At 37.2% G+C, this 18,223-nt stretch overlaps 2 protein-coding genes and 1 non-coding gene across 4 annotated transcripts; 2 read left to right on the forward strand and 1 right to left on the reverse strand.

The window, feature by feature from the left end:
• Window positions 1-7,358: 7,358 nt before the first annotated feature.
• On the forward strand, window positions 7,359-9,760 carry LOC112187060. Of its 2 annotated transcripts, none has more exons than XM_040515480.1 (3): window positions 7,359-7,917; window positions 8,056-8,087; window positions 8,655-9,760. In XM_040515480.1, the coding sequence occupies exon 3, from the start codon at window positions 8,846-8,848 to the stop codon at window positions 9,758-9,760; it is 915 nt and encodes a 304-aa protein (XP_040371414.1). In that variant the 5' UTR covers window positions 7,359-7,917; window positions 8,056-8,087; window positions 8,655-8,845. The 2 variants fall into 2 exon arrangements, with proteins under 2 accessions (XP_040371414.1, XP_024181460.1); XM_024325692.2 differs by having other exon boundaries at window positions 7,360-7,917; window positions 8,000-8,087.
• Window positions 9,761-10,115: 355 nt separating this feature from the next.
• On the forward strand, window positions 10,116-10,189 carry TRNAR-UCG. Its single transcript has one exon. It is a non-coding gene; the product is annotated as a tRNA-Arg (tRNA).
• A 1,531-nt stretch (window positions 10,190-11,720) lies between these two features.
• LOC112187772 (MAR-binding filament-like protein 1-1) lies at window positions 11,721-16,056 on the reverse strand. Its single transcript, XM_024326696.2, is given in 5 exon segments — window positions 11,721-12,809; window positions 12,812-13,733; window positions 14,029-14,166; window positions 14,272-14,315; window positions 15,715-16,056. Coding segments are annotated over 5 exon segments (2,154 nt in total). The 5' UTR covers window positions 15,980-16,056; the 3' UTR covers window positions 11,721-12,024.
• Between the last annotated feature and the right edge of the window lie 2,167 nt (window positions 16,057-18,223).

Consider the following 18,223-nt stretch of genomic DNA (forward strand, 5'->3'; position numbering starts at 1 on the left):
TTTGTTTGGTTCTGTATTTAAATGGTCTTTGTTCCTCCTTTTATTCTTACGGTCCATAACAATATACCCGATCATACAACTGGTATAGGTACAGTACACCTTTTCAATCAGAAATTAATAATTGAAAAGATTACAACACATTAGATTAGATTGGCCAGTTATTGTCTCGATACCATGACTGCATGACACTCGCTCTTTTAGTCACTTACCAAGATTTGTAGTTACGAGTCTATCAGCATTAGAGACACTCATGAGCTAACTTTTAACCAAATTTAATACGTAAAATCACGGATTATATAAGGGTCTTTTTAAATGAATCCAGCAAAAAAATTTCTACACACAACTCTAATAAAATTAACCCAATTATTCCAATATTATCATTTATTTGAAAAAAAAAAAAAATTGCTACACAGCCTGCACTTCATCGCTGAATTTCAGAATTTTTCTGTTAAACAAGAAACCAGATGAAGGTTTCTTTATTCAATTTTGAGTTTCTACTCCTATTATTCTATATAAGAGAAGATTTAGTTGGGCTTCTTATCTCTGTAATTTATATCTAGCAATATATATATCATCAATATTTACATATTCCTCCATTCTTCTTTGGAATGCATAACCATCTAGTTCTTGGAAATTAATTCTAGTTCTCACATTGGAAGAGAAAATAGATGGCTCGTATTGGGGGAAAGGATAGTGGGGATGTAGATGGCTGCAAGTTCTATGGGGAAGACGATGCACACTGCAAGTTCTTTTTTTCTTTCTTTCTTTTTTTCTAGTTACTATTAGTTGTTTAATGAAATGGGCAAACCGGAAATTAGACAAATGTTTGTTAGGGCTGGGTGTATAAAGATTTTTGTTGGGTACATTTAGAAACACCCTTATATAAATAAGGATAACTAATTTCGAGTTTTAAAATACAACAAGTGTGAACCACTTCATTCTCTTAAACACTGTGTCGGTGTGTCCAAATACCAACAGACCACAAACGAGGAGGGTAATTCACCATCATGTAATTCATGTTGACAATACTGAGGAAAAATCATACACATGATTTACATAATAACATAAATTTCAATGAAGGATTGGAAGAAATAGATTAGTCCTCAATAAATAAAAGTTGTTCGTAAACGACTATGTATATGTACGGATTGCAAGTAATGGTTCGATCCTCAAAAAAATAAAAGCAGTTTGTAGACAAATAAATGTAAGATAAAGATTGCAAGTAAAAGTGCAATTATCAAAAAATAAAAGCATTATAAGAACAAGAAAATGAGAAATTACTAATTTGATTTTTTGATTGAGGCTTGCATAATGCAATTGACTAAAGACGAATTTTGACCATGCCCTTGTGCATGCAATTCGATGGGCACCCATTTTCTCGAATACAAAACTTGATGATCTAAAATTAAAGCACCGCAATTTTGAACTCTAGCGAACTATATACTATATTTTGTACTCTCTTGTCACAAAGAAGATTTGTAGAACAAATGAGCTAGGAAGAACTCATTGATTGGATTTCCGGCCCTTGATCTTTGTCAATCTTTTTTTAGAGGAGATATGACAATGAGTGAACTAATGTTTTGTTCACTTATTTCCTTTAGAGACACACGTATTCCTAAAGACACCTATTGAAAATAAGACATGTACCCTTTCGATTTAAAATGTTAATATCAATTACATTTTCATTCATATTTAATTAGAAACAGACAACTAAACTTAGAACATAGTTCTCAAGAATAACGTCATAGTTCTCAAGCAAGGATTGTCAAGATAAATCGAGGATTGACTATGTCCTTCATCATTGGAACAAAATGGATTTTCAAAAACAAATCTGATAAAAAGGGTCAGATTACCCGCAACAAAGCAAGGCTTGTTGCTCAAGGGTATTCTCAAGTTGAAGGTCTTGATTTTGATGAAACCTTTGCCCCCGTTGCAAGGCTTGAATCTGTTCATCTTCTCTTTGCCATTGCATGTCATTTGAGGTTTATTCTTTATCAAATGGATGTGAAAAGTGCGTTTTTAAATGGTGTTCTTCAAGAAGAAGTGTATGTTGAACAACCTGCAGGATTCATAGATCCTATCCATCCCGACCATGTGTATAGACTTAAGAAAGCTCTCTATGGGCTGAAACAAGCCCCTAGAGCTTGGTATGAGAGATTTTCCTCTCATCTTTGGATAAAGGCTATGTTAGAGGTTCAATTGACAAAACTTTGTTTGTAAAAAGAACTTCTCATCATTTCATTCTTGCTCAAGTCTATGTGGATGACATTGTTTTTGGTTCAACTTCAGATTCATTGATTGAAGAATTCACTAATATCATGAAAAATGAGTTTGTGTGGCAAATTAAATTATTTTCTTGGTCTGCAAGTCCAACAAAGGAGTGATGGTCTCTACATCTCTCAAACCAAATATGCCAATGACCTTGTGAAAAAGTTTGGTTTGGATGCTGCTACTGCTGTCCGAAATCCCATGGGAACTAGTTCAAAACTTGATGTGGATTTGACTGGAATTAGTGTTGATCAAACCTTGTATAGAAGCATGATAGGAAGCTTGTTGTACCTTACTGCTAGCAGACCCGATATTTCTTTTAGTGTTGGTGTTTGTGCTAGATATCAAGCTAATCCTAAGGAATCACATTTAAAGGCTGTTAAACGCATCATTAGATATGTTTATGGAACTTCTAACTATGGGGTGGTGTACACCTTTGATTCCAATGTTGAGATTGCAGGTTATATTGACTCGGATTGGGCGGGAAATGTGGATGATCGAAGAAGCACCTCGGGTGGATGTTTCTTTGTGGGAAACAATCTTGTTTCATGGCATAGCAAGAAGCAAAACTGTGTGTCTCTCTCAACTGCCGAAGCCGAGTACATTGCAGCTGGTAGTTGTTGCACCCAAATGTTATGGATGAAACAAATGTTGAACGACTATGGTTTCCCTCAAGGTAAGTTGTCAATCTTTTGTGACAACACTAGTGCCATTAACATTTCTAAGAATCCTGCTCAGCACTCACGCACAAAGCATATTGATATTCGATATCATTTCATTTGTGATCTTGTTGATGCAAATATCCTTCAGCTGGAATTTATTCCCACTGAAAATCAATTGGCTGATTTGTTTACAAAACCTTTAGACAACCTTCGTTTTGAGTCTCTTAGGAAGTCTATTGGAGTGTGCTCTACTGTTTGAATATTCTCACTCATATATGCAGGCTGTTTGTTATATATTATGTGTGATGCATTTAGTGTAGGTTGTGAATTATTTCCTTTGGGGATTGCATGCATTGTTTCAATCCTAGAAAATACTGATCATGTCTTGATCTAAGATCAGAGGGTAGTGTGTTCATAATTTCTTCTTCCTTGGTCACTCAAGGTTCTCAAGACTCTTTGCATCAGCTTTCTATTGTTCACTGCTCTTTTTTTTTTGTTTGAAAACTCTATTATCTTAAACTCTTGCACCTAAATCTCTTGTGGGGTTTTATATTGTGCTAAGTTTTTATGATGGTTTGAGATGAGTAGTTTATGCTTCTTTGTGAAAATATTTAGAGAAGCTTGGCCAGGCTATTCCCAAAGTAAACGGGCCTCGGTCGTGGTGAACGATATGAGGATTGGGAAGAAAAGGGAATGGTTTGGTCACCCCGGTGGTATTTTCCTGTTTTGATATCCTCTTTTTGACTCGAGTTGAAATGTCCTTTGGAGTGTCCTTGTTACACTTAATGCCTTAAAACCAACTGGTTTGAGAGCCATTGACATAAGACTTGTTACATGGGTCAAAAATATGGTTTATTTCGGAAAGCTCAAGCTTAACAAAGCAAATGATGATGAGCTAAATAAATAAATTTAAAAAAAAAATTGGAGAGATAAGGATCAATGAAAAAAAATAGGACTTCATCTCATTCCTTTGTAATCTCTTGTGTATCAATTCTTATCCCTTGGATGGTTTAGCTCAAGTTTCTAAACAAATTCAAGAATCATGAAATGCTACAAGTCATCTTTGAGCTGTGTTTACAAAAAGGAACTGTCAAATTGTCTTGAGTTTCTTTGTGGGATCCGGAGGGATTGAAATGTGCTCTGCAATCCTCTGTGGCTCTTTGCCTGGCTTGTCAAGATAAATCGAGGATTGACTATGTCCTTCATCCTTGCTTGCTTACATTTTTAAATTCTCAATAATCCGCTGCATATATTGAGGGGGAGTATTCATTGATACATGTGGTCTTCCTTGTGTTCTTCAAAATTGAAGGTTGTTATTTCAAAAATGTTATCCAAGTTGGCCATTTGCATTTTTCTGCAGATTTTGTACTCTTGAACGGATGTTTTCTGTTCTTATTGATAGCATTTTCCCTTTGTCATTCCTAGACAAAAAGGGGGGGAAGTATTAGGTGCCTTTGTGGCTGTTCCTTATTGCTAATGCTTCATGTGATCTTAAAATGCTTTGCTTGGTTGCATTGTTTTTCTTGTGCCTTTATTGCCCATGCTTCACTTGGTATGTCTTGTGCAATTGTTTCAGGTTTGTTTTGGTTGCAAAGTAGTGTTTTGTTTAGGAATGCCAAAGGGGGAGATTGTTAGTATAACTTGTATTGGCATTCCTCACTTTAACAAAACACTCTACCCACTAAGCCCAAGAGTTAGAAGCCCTTGTTTGCAGCCAAGACCATGATTGCTTTGTTTAATTACCATTGCTGTAATTGTGGTTGTCTTGCTGTCAAAGACCCACGTGAAGACTTGAAGATCAGTTTGCTGCCTTGCTGTCAGCTTCCCTATCTTGACATAATAGTTTAATTGCAACTTGGTTCTTCTTCTCTTTTGTGTGGCTGTGTTGCTGTCGAAAGCCAAGGCCAAGTTTGAAGAATTAGTTCAATTACAACTTGATAACCTCATCACAGTTTGTTGCGTTGCTGCCTTGTTGTCGTGGTTCCCAATCCCATCTCATCTTGCTATCTTGTCCAAGATCAAGCTTCAAACTTGAAGATCAAAAGAAGACCCCTCTTCTTCATGGCTCAAGTAAGCTCATACATGGCATCTCTTTCAAAAAGTCAATGGTTTTTCATGGGTTCCCTTCCTATGTCAGTTTTGATTATGGAGCTTGAGTGTTTTGGGTTCTTGAAATTGGTTTCCCAATTGAAATTAGGAGCATGAGTTTACACGGGCAATCTGAAATTATGGGTATGGGTTTACCTTCTCCAATTGAGTTTAACGGTTCTTTGAGTGAACTGTCCTTTCTCTTCCTCCTATATATATATGGGTTCTCTGTTCCTATTCTGGTATTGAAAATACTTGTGTTTCAGTCCCTTTGTCTATCAAGAGTTTATCTCTTTGGTTTTCTATTTTTCAAAATGTCTTGTTCCATGTTGAAAACAATTTGAAAAACACAAAACCATTCATGCATATTCATCTCTTGCATCCCATGAGTTCAGTTGGGAATTGTAAGCTTCAAAGGTGAAATCTCCAAGTCGAACTTGCTGCGTTCATAGCTTGTGTCATAGTTGAGATTTCTGAGTTGTTCACTTGTGTAAACAATTAGCAAGGAGTGATTACAACAGTCTAGTGAGTTAGTCTAGAAGGATTGCCGCGTCAGTGCAATCCAAGTGTTGTAAACTTGTAATCTGTTTCATTAGTGACTTGGTTTTGGTCTTTCAAGAGTAAGGGCCACGCAGATGTTTTCCCTTGATAGAGTTTTACTGCGTCAACAAAACATGTGTTCTTTATTGCTTTAGTTGGTTTGTTGAATTTACAATACAATCTGTTCATTACCAGTTCTCAGGATTGATCACCCTGTTGCAATCCCTGAGAAAGGTTTTTGAACGAAAAAATTGGCTGTGAACCTATTCACCCCCCCCCCCCCTCTAGGCTCCTTCTAGGATCTTCAAAGTTTGTTGGGACTAGTTTTTGCCAACTCAAACAAAGGGTGACAAGATTTTGGGTTCGATCATGAGAAAAGGTCTTTTGTAACTTTGTATAGGAGTCTGCTAATATCTTATCTGCAACTTCACTTGTACTACTGAAATCTGAATATTAGCTAAAGCTAAATCATCTTTGTGGTTGAAGTTGTAGCATCAGTTTTATGTTCAGAAAACTCTTTTTAGAGCAACTGTACGTGCGACCATATATACTCATTGCAAAAAAAAAAAAAAAGAGCTTGTGCTGTCAAATTTGGAAGTCCCAATTAAAGAGTTTAAGGAGAAAGAAGTGAACTACTAGAAGCTTGACACAATATTAATGGTTATGGCTCCTTCATTATTCTCCTCCTTGAGAGCACATTTATGGTGGTTGTTGATGGATGATGTAATTTGATGATATGATGATGGAAAAGTTAAGATAGGTTAGCTAATTTGGTGAAAATTATGTAATTGATTAAGGTAGGGGAGATGGAGTGAATGAAGAGAGAAGAAGAGAGAGAGAGAGAGAGAGAGAGAGAGAGAGAGAGAGAGAGAGAGAGAGATGATAAAATTCAGCCAAATTGAGAATGAGTATGACATGATGCTTAATTAACCTCAAAAGATACAATTTTGTGACGGAAACAAAGGCTAAAGAACCGTAGTATCCTTAGGAAGGTTTAAAATTACAAAGGAAGTCAAATAGTACTTTGCAAATTGAAACGAAAAAAGAAAAGCACGAGTAAGAATGGAGAAGTGATGAATGATAATATGTTTGTGTGCTGATGCATGTGAGACCTATAATCCGAAGGCATAGAGGAAGTAAGGTACGTAATGTCCTTTTGACAAAAGAATGGTTCATGAATGTGGACGGGTGATTGCTCTACATGGTGCTTGCATAAGCATAATGATTCTCCAAATATACCGATTCCAATTATTTTGTCGCACTCCTAAGATTGGGTTATTATTATGTCTAATTTTCGCTATATTTGTATTTGACTTTGGCTAAAATAAAAATAAAATAAAATTAAAACAGTTATAGAATATATGACCAAACTTTTCCAATTTGTGAAGCTAGGAGTTGTATATATCTAAAGGAACAAAGACCTTAATTGGCTGACAAGGGTGTTTAAGCACTCTCTCCATTGTGAAGCTAGCTGGGAGGTGTCGATCTCTGAAGCAAAAGCTAATTTACTCTACTTCAATATTTTGTTTCTCATGAGATTCTTGAGGAAGTGCATGTATTTCTCTTTCATCGCAATATAAGTAATAAAAACTAAGACTCAAAATCAAAGTCATCTCTCCAATGCAATGAGGAATTGAAGAGCAAGAGGGATAAGGGTGAAGAGAGAAGAGGGCTGCGTGAAAAAGGAAGGAGATCGAGGCTTGCGGTATAGTCTACCTATTTTTGGCTAAAAATAGGTAATACCAATATTAGTAAACCTATTTTTAGCTGTAGATCGAGTGAAACTGTTTTTACCTCTTATTTCTCAATCCTCACTGAAACCTTACATTTCTTGAAGTTTCCTCTCCATAGCCTGCAATGTTGAGATTCATAGTCGTACAGTAAAATTAAAGACCCTCTCAAATCATGTACTGATTTCTTTAGCCTTCATCTGGAATCAGCTAAAAGTAGGGCATCATAAAAATTAGAACTGATTACACTTCCCATTTCATTGTTTCTCGTCTTCGAGTGGACCAAACTTCTTTGCCTTTGGCCAGATCTTGTTTGTCCATGATGCGTTACCATTCATCTCTTCTCTTTTACTAAATACTCACAACTACACCATCTTTCATGGCAATGCAACATAAGAATTCCTAGTATACCTCAATTGTGTATCATTCAAAATATTTGGTTAGTGAGGAACTAATCAAACAAGGGTGGAACTACTAAGGGACAAGATGGGTCCTCGGCCCCTCTTTCCCTTAAATTCATTTGGACTGTCTCGCCTAGACCTCGAAAAGAAAAAGAAACAAAGTGTTTTTTCCTACGTTCACGCATATGATCGATGTAGTCGTCGAGCCTAACAAGTTTTGCCCCGATGGTATTTATTCTTGAATATTGAAAATTTCCATATTATTTAAGATTTTGATTTTAATTTTGTAAAATAGTCAATTACTTTACAGGTTGCTGAAGAATTTGTTGATCAGTTTGTGTTGTTGTTTTGTTGGAAAAAACTCAGATTGCTCAATTGGCTCAAATCTCCATCTCCAAGTATGTCCTTAATTATATAAACTTTTTCATTTCTCTATTTTTATCTTATATTTTTTCCAGGTCTTTTTATTTAGGAATGATTATCTTTTTGTGCATTCTAAGAGATCACGTATGAACCCTATTTTGTAATCATGTTTCGCCAATCTGCTGTTCAGAGTTTGAATCTTCATTAATAGATCATAGACCCCTTAGCCTGTATATGTCGAGGACATTCCTTAGTGGAAGTTCCATGCATTTTTTTTTTTTTGGTTCTCTTAATTGATATCTTTAGTTCGTACACTTGTGAGTTGTGAGCGTTGAATTGGTTGATAGTCTTCCATAGGTCATTATCTATGGAGTTTGTTTGTTGGTTTATAAGATGTGTATTCTTTAAGTTGTGGATGATTACTGGATGAATGAAATTGTTTCCTTTCATAATAGTGAGAAATACAATTGAATCTAACAGAATAGAACGATGAGGAAGTTATTACATTATATATGAGACATTGTAATCAGTATAAATTTCATGAATGGATGTGTATTTTTGTATGACAGTTTGGGTAACAAAATTTCTTTTCTTTTGTCTAGGTCCCAGGCATATATTCTTCGCCATTGAAATCAAACAAGCTAACAAGGTTTGAAGAGGAATCAAGAAGGATAGTTAATTTGCTCAAACGTACAGAGCTAGAGTACGTGCATGCATCTGCAACTATAGAGTAATACAACACTGCATGGATAAAGAAACCCAGACATAGTGAGAGTGAAAGAGTCAAAGAGATATGGCAGCCCTAGTGTACCAGATGATGTCGTCCACAGCACTGGTCTCACTGGGACTCTACCATATGATCGCCACCACCCGCAACCACCTGAGATTCCCACAGTCTTATTTCGCTAGACCCTACCACCCTTTCCCTCTCTCCATCTCCTCATCATCCCACAATCACCGCCTCAAGTTCCTCCAGCTCTACCTCGTCATTGCATTCCTCGCCGTCGCCATAGTCCACCAAACAGTAGCCTCCTTAGACGCCGATCCACTCCTCAAGGGTCGCACGCCTGTCCACTACTTCACCTCCCTCCAGTCCGCCGCCTCCCTCTTCCTCTTTCTACTCCTCACACTGGCGCTCCTTCTCTCCGAGTGGATCCCATCTTTGCTGCCCCTCCCCACCGACCTCATCTTCGGCCTCGCCGCCGCCCTCTTCTACTTGCAGTCATTCGTCTCTTGGGGCGCCGCAGCCGTCCAGACATCCGACCTTCAGGCCAAATGTGACTCCATCTCAGGAAGGATATCCGCCCAAGCCTCCATCCTCTGCCTCGTCTTAGCTTGCCAGCCAAGACTATTCGTGGCAGACGTAGGTTTGGGCGCTTCCATGTCTCTGCAGGGACTGTGGGTCCTGCAGACGGGCCTCTCCCTCTCTGTGGATGCCTTCATCCCAGAGGGCTGCCACAAGCTTCTTGATGTGGTCAATGGAGTCGAGGGTTCAACCAAGTGTGATTTGGACGAGTCCAAGTTCAGGGCTGTGGCCATTCTGGATCTAGTGTTCTTGGTGCACGTAATGTTCGTGTTGCTGATTGTGATGGTCACCTATGCAATGACTGCCAAGTCGGTTGGTATTCGGAGAATGGGTTCTTACGAGGCCTTGCCTAATGACAACAGCCACATTCAGATGAAATCCTTGAGTGGCACCCAGGCTTAGGCATTGATTTAATTAGAAGAAGCAGAGCAAAGAGTTCAATTAGATACTCATGCAGAGCCTAAAGCATTGATCGATTTTGTATCTTCGATCTTTTAGGTTTTTTTTTTTCCTATCTATCACTAGCTAGGGTGATTGACCGTGATTCATATCGATGCGGGAGATCGATTTTGATAACTGATTCAATGTGTATATACAATTACAAAGTGCTTCCCTTCTTTGTTTAATTGTTTGTAGCCAGGCAGCTGCCTTTTGCTTTACTACGGGTTAGTGAACAAGAACTTCACAAACAATTAAACGTTGCCAAGTTTCTTCTTCACAGGTTCTATAGTAATAACAGTACACTGTGTAACAAGGTGACCGCATAGCGCAGTGGATTAGCGCGTTTGACTTCGGATCAAAAGGTCGTGGGTTCGACTCCCACTGTGGTCGCACCTAAGTTGTATATTTTTTTTTCGTTGTATCTAATGTCTGGGAAACTACTTCGATAGTTCAATTTCTATTTACATGGAGTTTAATCCAACAAGCCTTTCAGCATGGTGTAGAAGCATGCAGTTTGTTCCATGAAGTTTGAGCCGAGTCATAGTAATATTCCCAAAGAAATGAACAGGACAGCAGAAAGTTACTTACTCACAGACACAGTAGATTCTCCGTTCTCGTTTAACTAACAGAATCCATCTACAATAATCTGTCCATTTGAAAGAAGCCATGTCAAACAAAGGAAATTAATTTAATCAATGTCACAGGTAATAAGAGTGTGTTGTCTAAATCCTGACACTAACTGGTAATCAAATTAGGTACTTTTCATTGAAACATATAATGTTTCTGCAAGGATAGAAAATTTCCTTTAAATGCTATACCATATTTACCACAACCACCTATAGTATATCAATGAGGCTAGGGAAACTCACATTTCAGTAGCATTCAATCTGCTAGTTAAGGAAGCCTAGGTGTTTGTTTGAAGAGAAATGGCAATGGAGGGAAACAAAGTAAGCTGTGAAGTGTTGGTTTGTATTTGGCTTGGATTACTGATAGGGCAGTCTACAGCTTTATCATCCGGATCGTGCTATAGTGGTAGCTTCATCGCCTGTATGAGCCAGCCACCACACAATCCTATCAAATGTGGCGTTTACCGCTTGAAAAGATGCCTCTTACCAACTGGTCCCTTTGATGGCCAAAGAAATCCTCAATACATTTGCTGTTTTGCACCCTAGGTTGTGCTTCCTCTTACTGTGCCAATATCAGCACCAACCTTAATCCAAGTAATTAGATCTCTCTCTGACTCTCTCTCTCTCTCCATCCAAAATGGTGAAACATTACGGTGTCGGGTAGAGCTGTAGAACTAAAGTGGTAAAATTGGGTCAAATAGTTGCATGGTTTTTAAATTTACTAAAATTTTTCAGAAACTATATATTAAGAGTGATCTGTAAGATCAATGGTCTTGATCATCAAGCTTTATGTTTTAAGTGAAATTGTCTGCAAAATTTTTACTGGGAATTACACATACGTTTGTGAGTAACGTAAATAAATTTACGTTGATTTTCTTTGATCTTTATCAGATGAAGGAGAAGTGAAAACTCGTGTGGATTCTTGCTCGGGGAAGCGCACCAATTCTCAAGCATCGATAACGCACTAAATGTTTAGTAATTTCTGCAAGCTAATGAATAAAAGCAATTACAAATATGTATTTGTATCTCGAAAGAAAATTAATAAAGTGCCAATAGTTGTTTTGAGCATTGGTCTTGAGATTTGATTTCAAATCTATACTAGTTTGAACCAAATGCCTCCATGACTCCATCTATAATGAGCATTTGTCTCAGAGCATTGAATCCACCCCTATTTCACTATAACTTGGTACATACCCAGAATTTTTATTTCAATGTAGTTTCATTGAACAAGCTCTCGAGCACAATGCAGTAGTCGCACTCTTGGTGTATATTGAAGGTATGAGAAGAGATGTAGAGCTAGGCTCTTTGAAATGAGAAAGTGACAGCTGAAAGTTTGCAACTGGAATCCACTAATGTCTACAACTGATACGATTCCTACTATACACTGCAGAAGTACAAGAGAATCACGATTTAATATGCAACAGTTGTTACATAGAAATCATATTTTTCCTCTCACAGCCTCACATTCCTATAATTAATGGTATTGGGAAAGAATTTCAAGTTAGGAGAAGGAGAAAGCCAGAAAACAAATGGCTTCAAAGTAAGATAAAAGAATAACCAAAGTAACGGGGAAAAATAATTTACCACTATAAAAGTAGTTCACTCTGATTCAGCAGCCTTTCTCCTCCTACCTCTCTTTGCAGTAACAGTGACAGCACCTTCAGCCTCAACTTTCTGTGGTTTCTCATTATTTACAAGATCTTTAGACGATTTTATTTTACTCCTCAGCCGCAATATTTCACCCTTGGCAGATGCCAACTCCTCTTCCATTTTCTTTGCTCTCTTCTCCAGACTCTCCCTTTCCTTGCCAAGTTTCATGACAAGATTATGGGCATCTTCCATATTTTCACGTGCCTCTTTGGATGCAGTCTTTTGCTCTTTTAGGGACTTGTAAAACACCTCTTTCTCATCTTCAAGGTTAGAAATTAGAGAATTAGCCTTCTCTAACTCTTTGGAAAGTATTAATGCATTTCGGTTCATCTCATCAAGTGACTTTGTAGCCTCTTCCAGGTCTGTCTCAAGAGACTTCTGGGACTTCTTGTTCTCTGAGATTTGCTTCTCCAGAGTTTGAAGTTCTTTTTTAAGAGAAGAAACTCGCTCCTTCTCTTCTTTTAAATCATTAGAAGCTTTGGCAGCTGTTTTATATACATCAACCAATTCATTCTGCAGGCTATCATGATTTTCTGCAACAGCTGCTAGTTGATGAGACACACTTTGCAGCTCCTCTTCTGTCTTCTTTAGAAGTTCTTTCACTGCAGCAAGCTCAGTAGCAATCACGTCACCACTTGATGTAGCCTCATCTAGGCTCCTCTGCAGTGATTCCCTAACTCCAGTAAACTCAGCCTGAACCCGAGAGATCTCAGCTTCAAGTTCTGTACACAAATTTTTGACTGTTTTAATTGATGTTCCAGATTCGAAGCTTCATTTCTAGATTTTCCAAGAGCTTCCTGAGTGATGTGGAGTTCATGTTTCAAGCTCTCTTCACTGTTCAATGCATTATCCAACGTTTCCCTCAAGGTTTCCTTCTCTCGGGTCAAATCAGCAGTTATCTGTTTGCTTCTACTTGAGTCAGTCAATGCAAGCTCAAGTTTTTCCTTTAGCAGCTGAAGGGCCTCATCTTTTTCTCCCAAAAGCTTAGCATCCAAAGCTGCCTTTTTTCCAGAGGATGATTTCAGATTATTGTATTCCTCCTGAATAGCATCAAGCTTCCTCTTAAAATCACCTTTCTCAGAAGACAAAGAACTTACTGTTGAATTCAATTCATCCACAGTGGAACTCTTCAATTCCAATTCCTTTTGATTCTTCAGGAGTTCAACTTTTAATTGTTGAATATCTGAAACTGCATGAGCTAGTTCATCCCTAGTTTGCTTGTAGGTAGTTTTTAAGTCCTTCAACTCCAAATCCTTTTCTGCGAGAGAAGAGCTAAGGCTTCGAACATTACTTTCTCTGTCCTTCAGTTCTGAATTGAGTAAATTAATCCTTCCCTGCAAATCTTCGATCGAGTGGAGCTTTGCCTTCAAACTTTCTTCAAGCTCTACCTTATCTTCGATAGCCTTTGAAAGGTTTGTTTTAAGGCTTTCACTTTGAATTTTAAGCTCCTCAATCAACTTCTTCTCACTATTTAGCTCCTTCCCTAGGTCCACAATAGTACTCTTTGCTGAATTTAGTTGGTCTGTTAGAGACCTCTGCTCTTCCTTTGCCTTTCCAAGTTGCTTGCTCCTTTCTTCCTGTTCATCCAGTAGCTTGGATTCAAAGTTCTTCTCCAATGAAGCAATAGCAGCTTCCTTTTCTTTCAGCTGGTTCTTCATCTGTGCAATTCAACCACAGCAGATGTGGGTTAGATCAAGCAAATCATCCAAAAGTACATCCTTGCAACGAGAACAAAATCAAAGGACAATGGTTTTTCAAGCTCAGACTCGTAAATTACGTTCTAATGAAGCATTTGAGCATACAAGAAAACAGCAAAAAATTAAAAGACAAACATTATAGATTTATGGTCATAAACTTGTTGAAGTTCCTTTTTAAAGGGACTAGACTCCTTCAATTTTTTCTGGGTTATCTCAGCAGGTAAAGTAAAGCTTGACTGTAGAAGTGCAAACTTACAGATTCTACTATTGCATCAGTAGCTTTCTTTTCTTTCTGAGCCAATCCATAAAACGCACCGATGACACCAGAGCTGAAAATACCAATACCATTCAGGATAGACAAAATGGGATTTGGTGCTGCATCTCCTTGCAGTCCCTGCTATTCAATGATATTCACTCTTTAGACAATTAAGCCTCATTACAATCATTAAAAAACTGAAAGCTATTAATTGGGATTTAATAGCAAATCTAGTATTCAGACCTCTGCCTTTATGTTCTTGTCTGGAGTCTTTGGCTCAATTTCTTCTGAAAAAAAAAAAAAGAATAATAAAGAAAAAAGATTAGAGCATAAATAAATAATGAACCAAAGTGGAAATGGGTGACTAGCAGCAAGTGTTTCATGGAACACTGGTCCATGCTAAGAAAGACCAAAAAGCGTAGCAGAAGGTAAGAACCTTCATTATGTGTAAGAAGTATGTTTTTTTCCTTCTTTTTTTTCTCCAAAAGAAAAAGGCATTAAATTATCTTATGAAATATTATTAAGTTAAACTAAAACTCTGATTTTCTGCATCCCCCCTTATGATAACGTCTTTCGGAATCAGTAACAGCATCAAAAAAAGAAATAAAAAAGGGCAATTACTACCCACAGTCATACATTCTTTAGCTACTTAGAGTGAAAGACATCTTTTAGGCCACTCAATTCCCCACTTAGTCTTGAAACCAGATAAGGATTGTACTGGTATCTGGGGCATCAGATATGGTTTTGCCACCTATAATACCTTCTTCTGGCATGACTTGGTACAAAACCTGTGCCTAAGCTAATCTGTCAACCTATGCAAGTGGAGCTACTATTTTGAATTTCTAGAAGAAGAAAAAAAAACACACTCAATTGATATGATATTCCAACATTTTCAGCATTTGGGAACCAAAAATTGGAACCTTGTAGACAACAAACTTAATATTACCATTTGGATTAGCAAAGATGAGTATTTTATGTTTGCAAATTACAGTAACATCAAAAGCTGGGTCCAAATTGTTATCTTCTTTTCGAGTCCTCATTTTATTAACAATCCACATAGAGATTCCGAAGAAATACAAAAGAACAGCCTACAATCCATTATATGCATTTAATCCTCCTTTGAAGCAGAATACCATTATCTGCCTAGTCTTAGGTGATTCACTGTCTCCATATGCAACATACAATGACCTATGTGTTACAGATACGTGATGTAGTCCCATCTTGATGTGATGCCTTTATAAAGAAATTACACTCAACTCCTCTAATATTGCCTAATCAACTCAGATTTTAACTTCAGTTCCAACATCTTAACTAACATCCCTCAACTTGAAACTGCATTATCAAAAGAACCTTATTGTTCTGAGTACTGACAGAATTACAAAGTCACTTGAAACATACATATTAGATCCTGGAATAAAATAATTATCAAAATTTCACAAACAAATGATGAGCAATTTCCAACAAAAGTCAGAGAACATAAAAGAAGACTGTGTTCCAAAGTTCAAAACTTCAAATGAGATGACCCATTTGCGACAAACCCAATTCTTCACAACAAAGCCCATAAGCTTTCTCCTTGCAATACTCATGATCATTAGGAAAAAATCTCACAACCCATTTCCTAATATTAATAACAAACTCAGAGAAGAGCACAAACAAAGCAACCAACTTTGAGTAGTTGTAACTTACTAGCGGGAAAGGCTTCAAAAGCATGAGCCCTGAGATGCAATAGTGGAAGAACTGAGATACCCACAAAGAGAATAGCCCTCCTCTTGCCATGATCGCCGTCGTTGAGGTCCTCTTGGCGCAGAGACGACATTGGCACTCTTGTTCTGTTTCTTCTTGCGTTGGTCTCTGCATTTCTGGTTTTGGAATGAGAAGAAGAAGAAAAGGGAAATCGAGAGTGAGGGAAGGGAGAGTGTAGGAAGCAAGTGCTCCCCATTGCAAACCCCATTTTTGATTTCTTTGGTTGATATGAGGATAGAGTTTAGCGCTCAAAGTTTTCCTCTTTTGCTCTACTTTTTTCAATTTTCTGTTTCTTCTCCACTCACTGATAGCGAAAGCCTCGTATATACCCCATCCATTTTCCCTTTTTTTTTTCTTCTTCTTTTTTTTTTCACAAAAAGAAAAGAAAAGATAATATTATTTAGTTTCACCAAAATCATTTATTTAGTTATTAATCTATTCATGTGAAGCTGTTATATGTTACTAAATATTGCGGAGGCTAGCGTCGTTGGGTTGGATTGGTTCAATAGACGGGGCACACTGCAAACAATTTGTAATGTATATATTATGTTGGAATTTTAGTTGATATTTCAAAACACACAACTATATGATGAAAGGTATTTGCCTTATTTTCTAAATGCGTCAATTTAAATTTTGGAGTTATGAATTTCAGTTTTGTTTTTAGAGCACTTATTGGGATTATAAATTACAAATTGACTCATATTAATATATATATTTATCATGATCATAACCCGTCTAGTAATTATTTTATACATGGGGGTTATAACAGTTACCCATTTTATAACCCCTCTATTATAAATTTATCATTCAATCTCTTTATGATTTGTATAATTATACTAGCTAGCAACTCTTTTATAAGCCAAAACACCACTTGCTCCAAATGCGACAGATACTCTTTCTCTTTCATCATCTCTTTTAAAATTAGTTTTTCTCTCTCTCTCTCTTGAATTATTTTTTGTCGTAAAGTTTTGAGAGTTTTACTATTTTACATTTTGCCAAATGAAAGAATCAAGCAGTTCTAGGATCCAAGTTTGCGAGTGTACGCTTACAAGGATTAACGGTTGTTGTACCCTGGAGGGTAGGGCGCCACAAACCTGCTACACCGAGACATTGTCTCCGAGGGGCGAAATCTACTCTTAAGGGCAATGTTTACACGCCTCAACCTAAAACTCTTTTCGAGTAATGTGTCATTCGGAAGCCTATAAATTGAAGAGATAAGTTCTATAATCCTTGTTATTTTCTCTATTATGACAATAATATTATGATTATTATTTGTTACTAATATATTGTATTTTTGAGATCTTGTAGGAGGTGAAATCTGGAGAAAGAAGTAGCATCCATCGACCAAATTTTCCAACATATTATGCGTTTTGAAATTTCAAAATTCTGAAATACTGTAGAGCTTTCCATGTTATTTCTGAGTAAAATTCGGAATTGTCCCTCATGGAGTTGATCTCATGTACAAGAGAAGCCAAAAGTAGTAGACATAGAGAAGTAGAGAACCCAGCACGAAGACTTTGTTGAGCCAAATGGTGTGCGGTACTGTTGTTGACTCACATTGTGGTCCTTTTAATCTGTACCATGCTCTGATATCATTTTTACTATTCACTGCTAACTAATGTCCTCAGTGAAATGTCATTGCTTTCCTTGTTTTCCCAGCTCAAGTCATAAACCAGGTACCACTAGTTTCAATACAGTAAAAACACTAATGGCAGCTTAGAATTACAGTGAAAATGATTTGGTTAAACCATAATAAGACAAAAATGATGTGCTTATCAGCTTATGCAGTGATGCTAGGCTTGATTTTGAGTGTGGGGGAACTTCCAAAATTATGTCATTCAAAAATATGTGGATGCTCCTCTGCTGAACGCGCCCATGTGAAGAGAGAGATGTTAAATATCGTACGACTTCTGAGATATACATTTGTAGGGGAATATGCAAACCTGCACCATTATGCAGAGTCCGCAACTTGACACTAAAATTATATGGAGGTGGTGGGAATCTGTTCATTTGAAATTGAAAGAATGATAATGACTAGGGCCAACCTGAACCTCATTACCTGAAAGGACAGACTGAAAGTAAAAGGATGCCTAAAACAAAAGGTTAGCGTTGGCCAAAACAATATGAAACTGGAAGAGAAAACAAGCTTTAGAAATTTAACCATAGGGAATGTAGCAGCAATGGATCTCTATAGTAAAGCTCTGCTTACACTAAAGGAGAGTCCGAAATGTACATTAGGATCTCACCACACGGAGCACAGATCTTGCAAACTACAGGGGTGTTCTTGAGAGGATTAGGACTATAAGCACATATAATCAGAGTTATTGCCTTGTAGTACTATGTTTGACTCTGGCACAATTTAAGGACATACACTCATCTTTGATGCAATGCATCAAAATGATCCTGCAATTGTTTCTATAGCCATAATCTTCTAATACAAAATCGTTAAAGA

The sequence above is a fragment of the Rosa chinensis genome, chromosome 2, assembly GCF_002994745.2.
Source record: "Rosa chinensis cultivar Old Blush chromosome 2, RchiOBHm-V2, whole genome shotgun sequence".
In the NCBI taxonomy this organism is placed as follows: domain Eukaryota; kingdom Viridiplantae; phylum Streptophyta; class Magnoliopsida; order Rosales; family Rosaceae; genus Rosa; species Rosa chinensis.

Coding starts and splice junctions, on each gene's coding strand:
- LOC112187060 (XM_040515480.1), top strand. CDS start 8,846: ATGGCAGCCCTAGTGTACCAGATGATGTCGTCCACAGCACTGGTCTCA.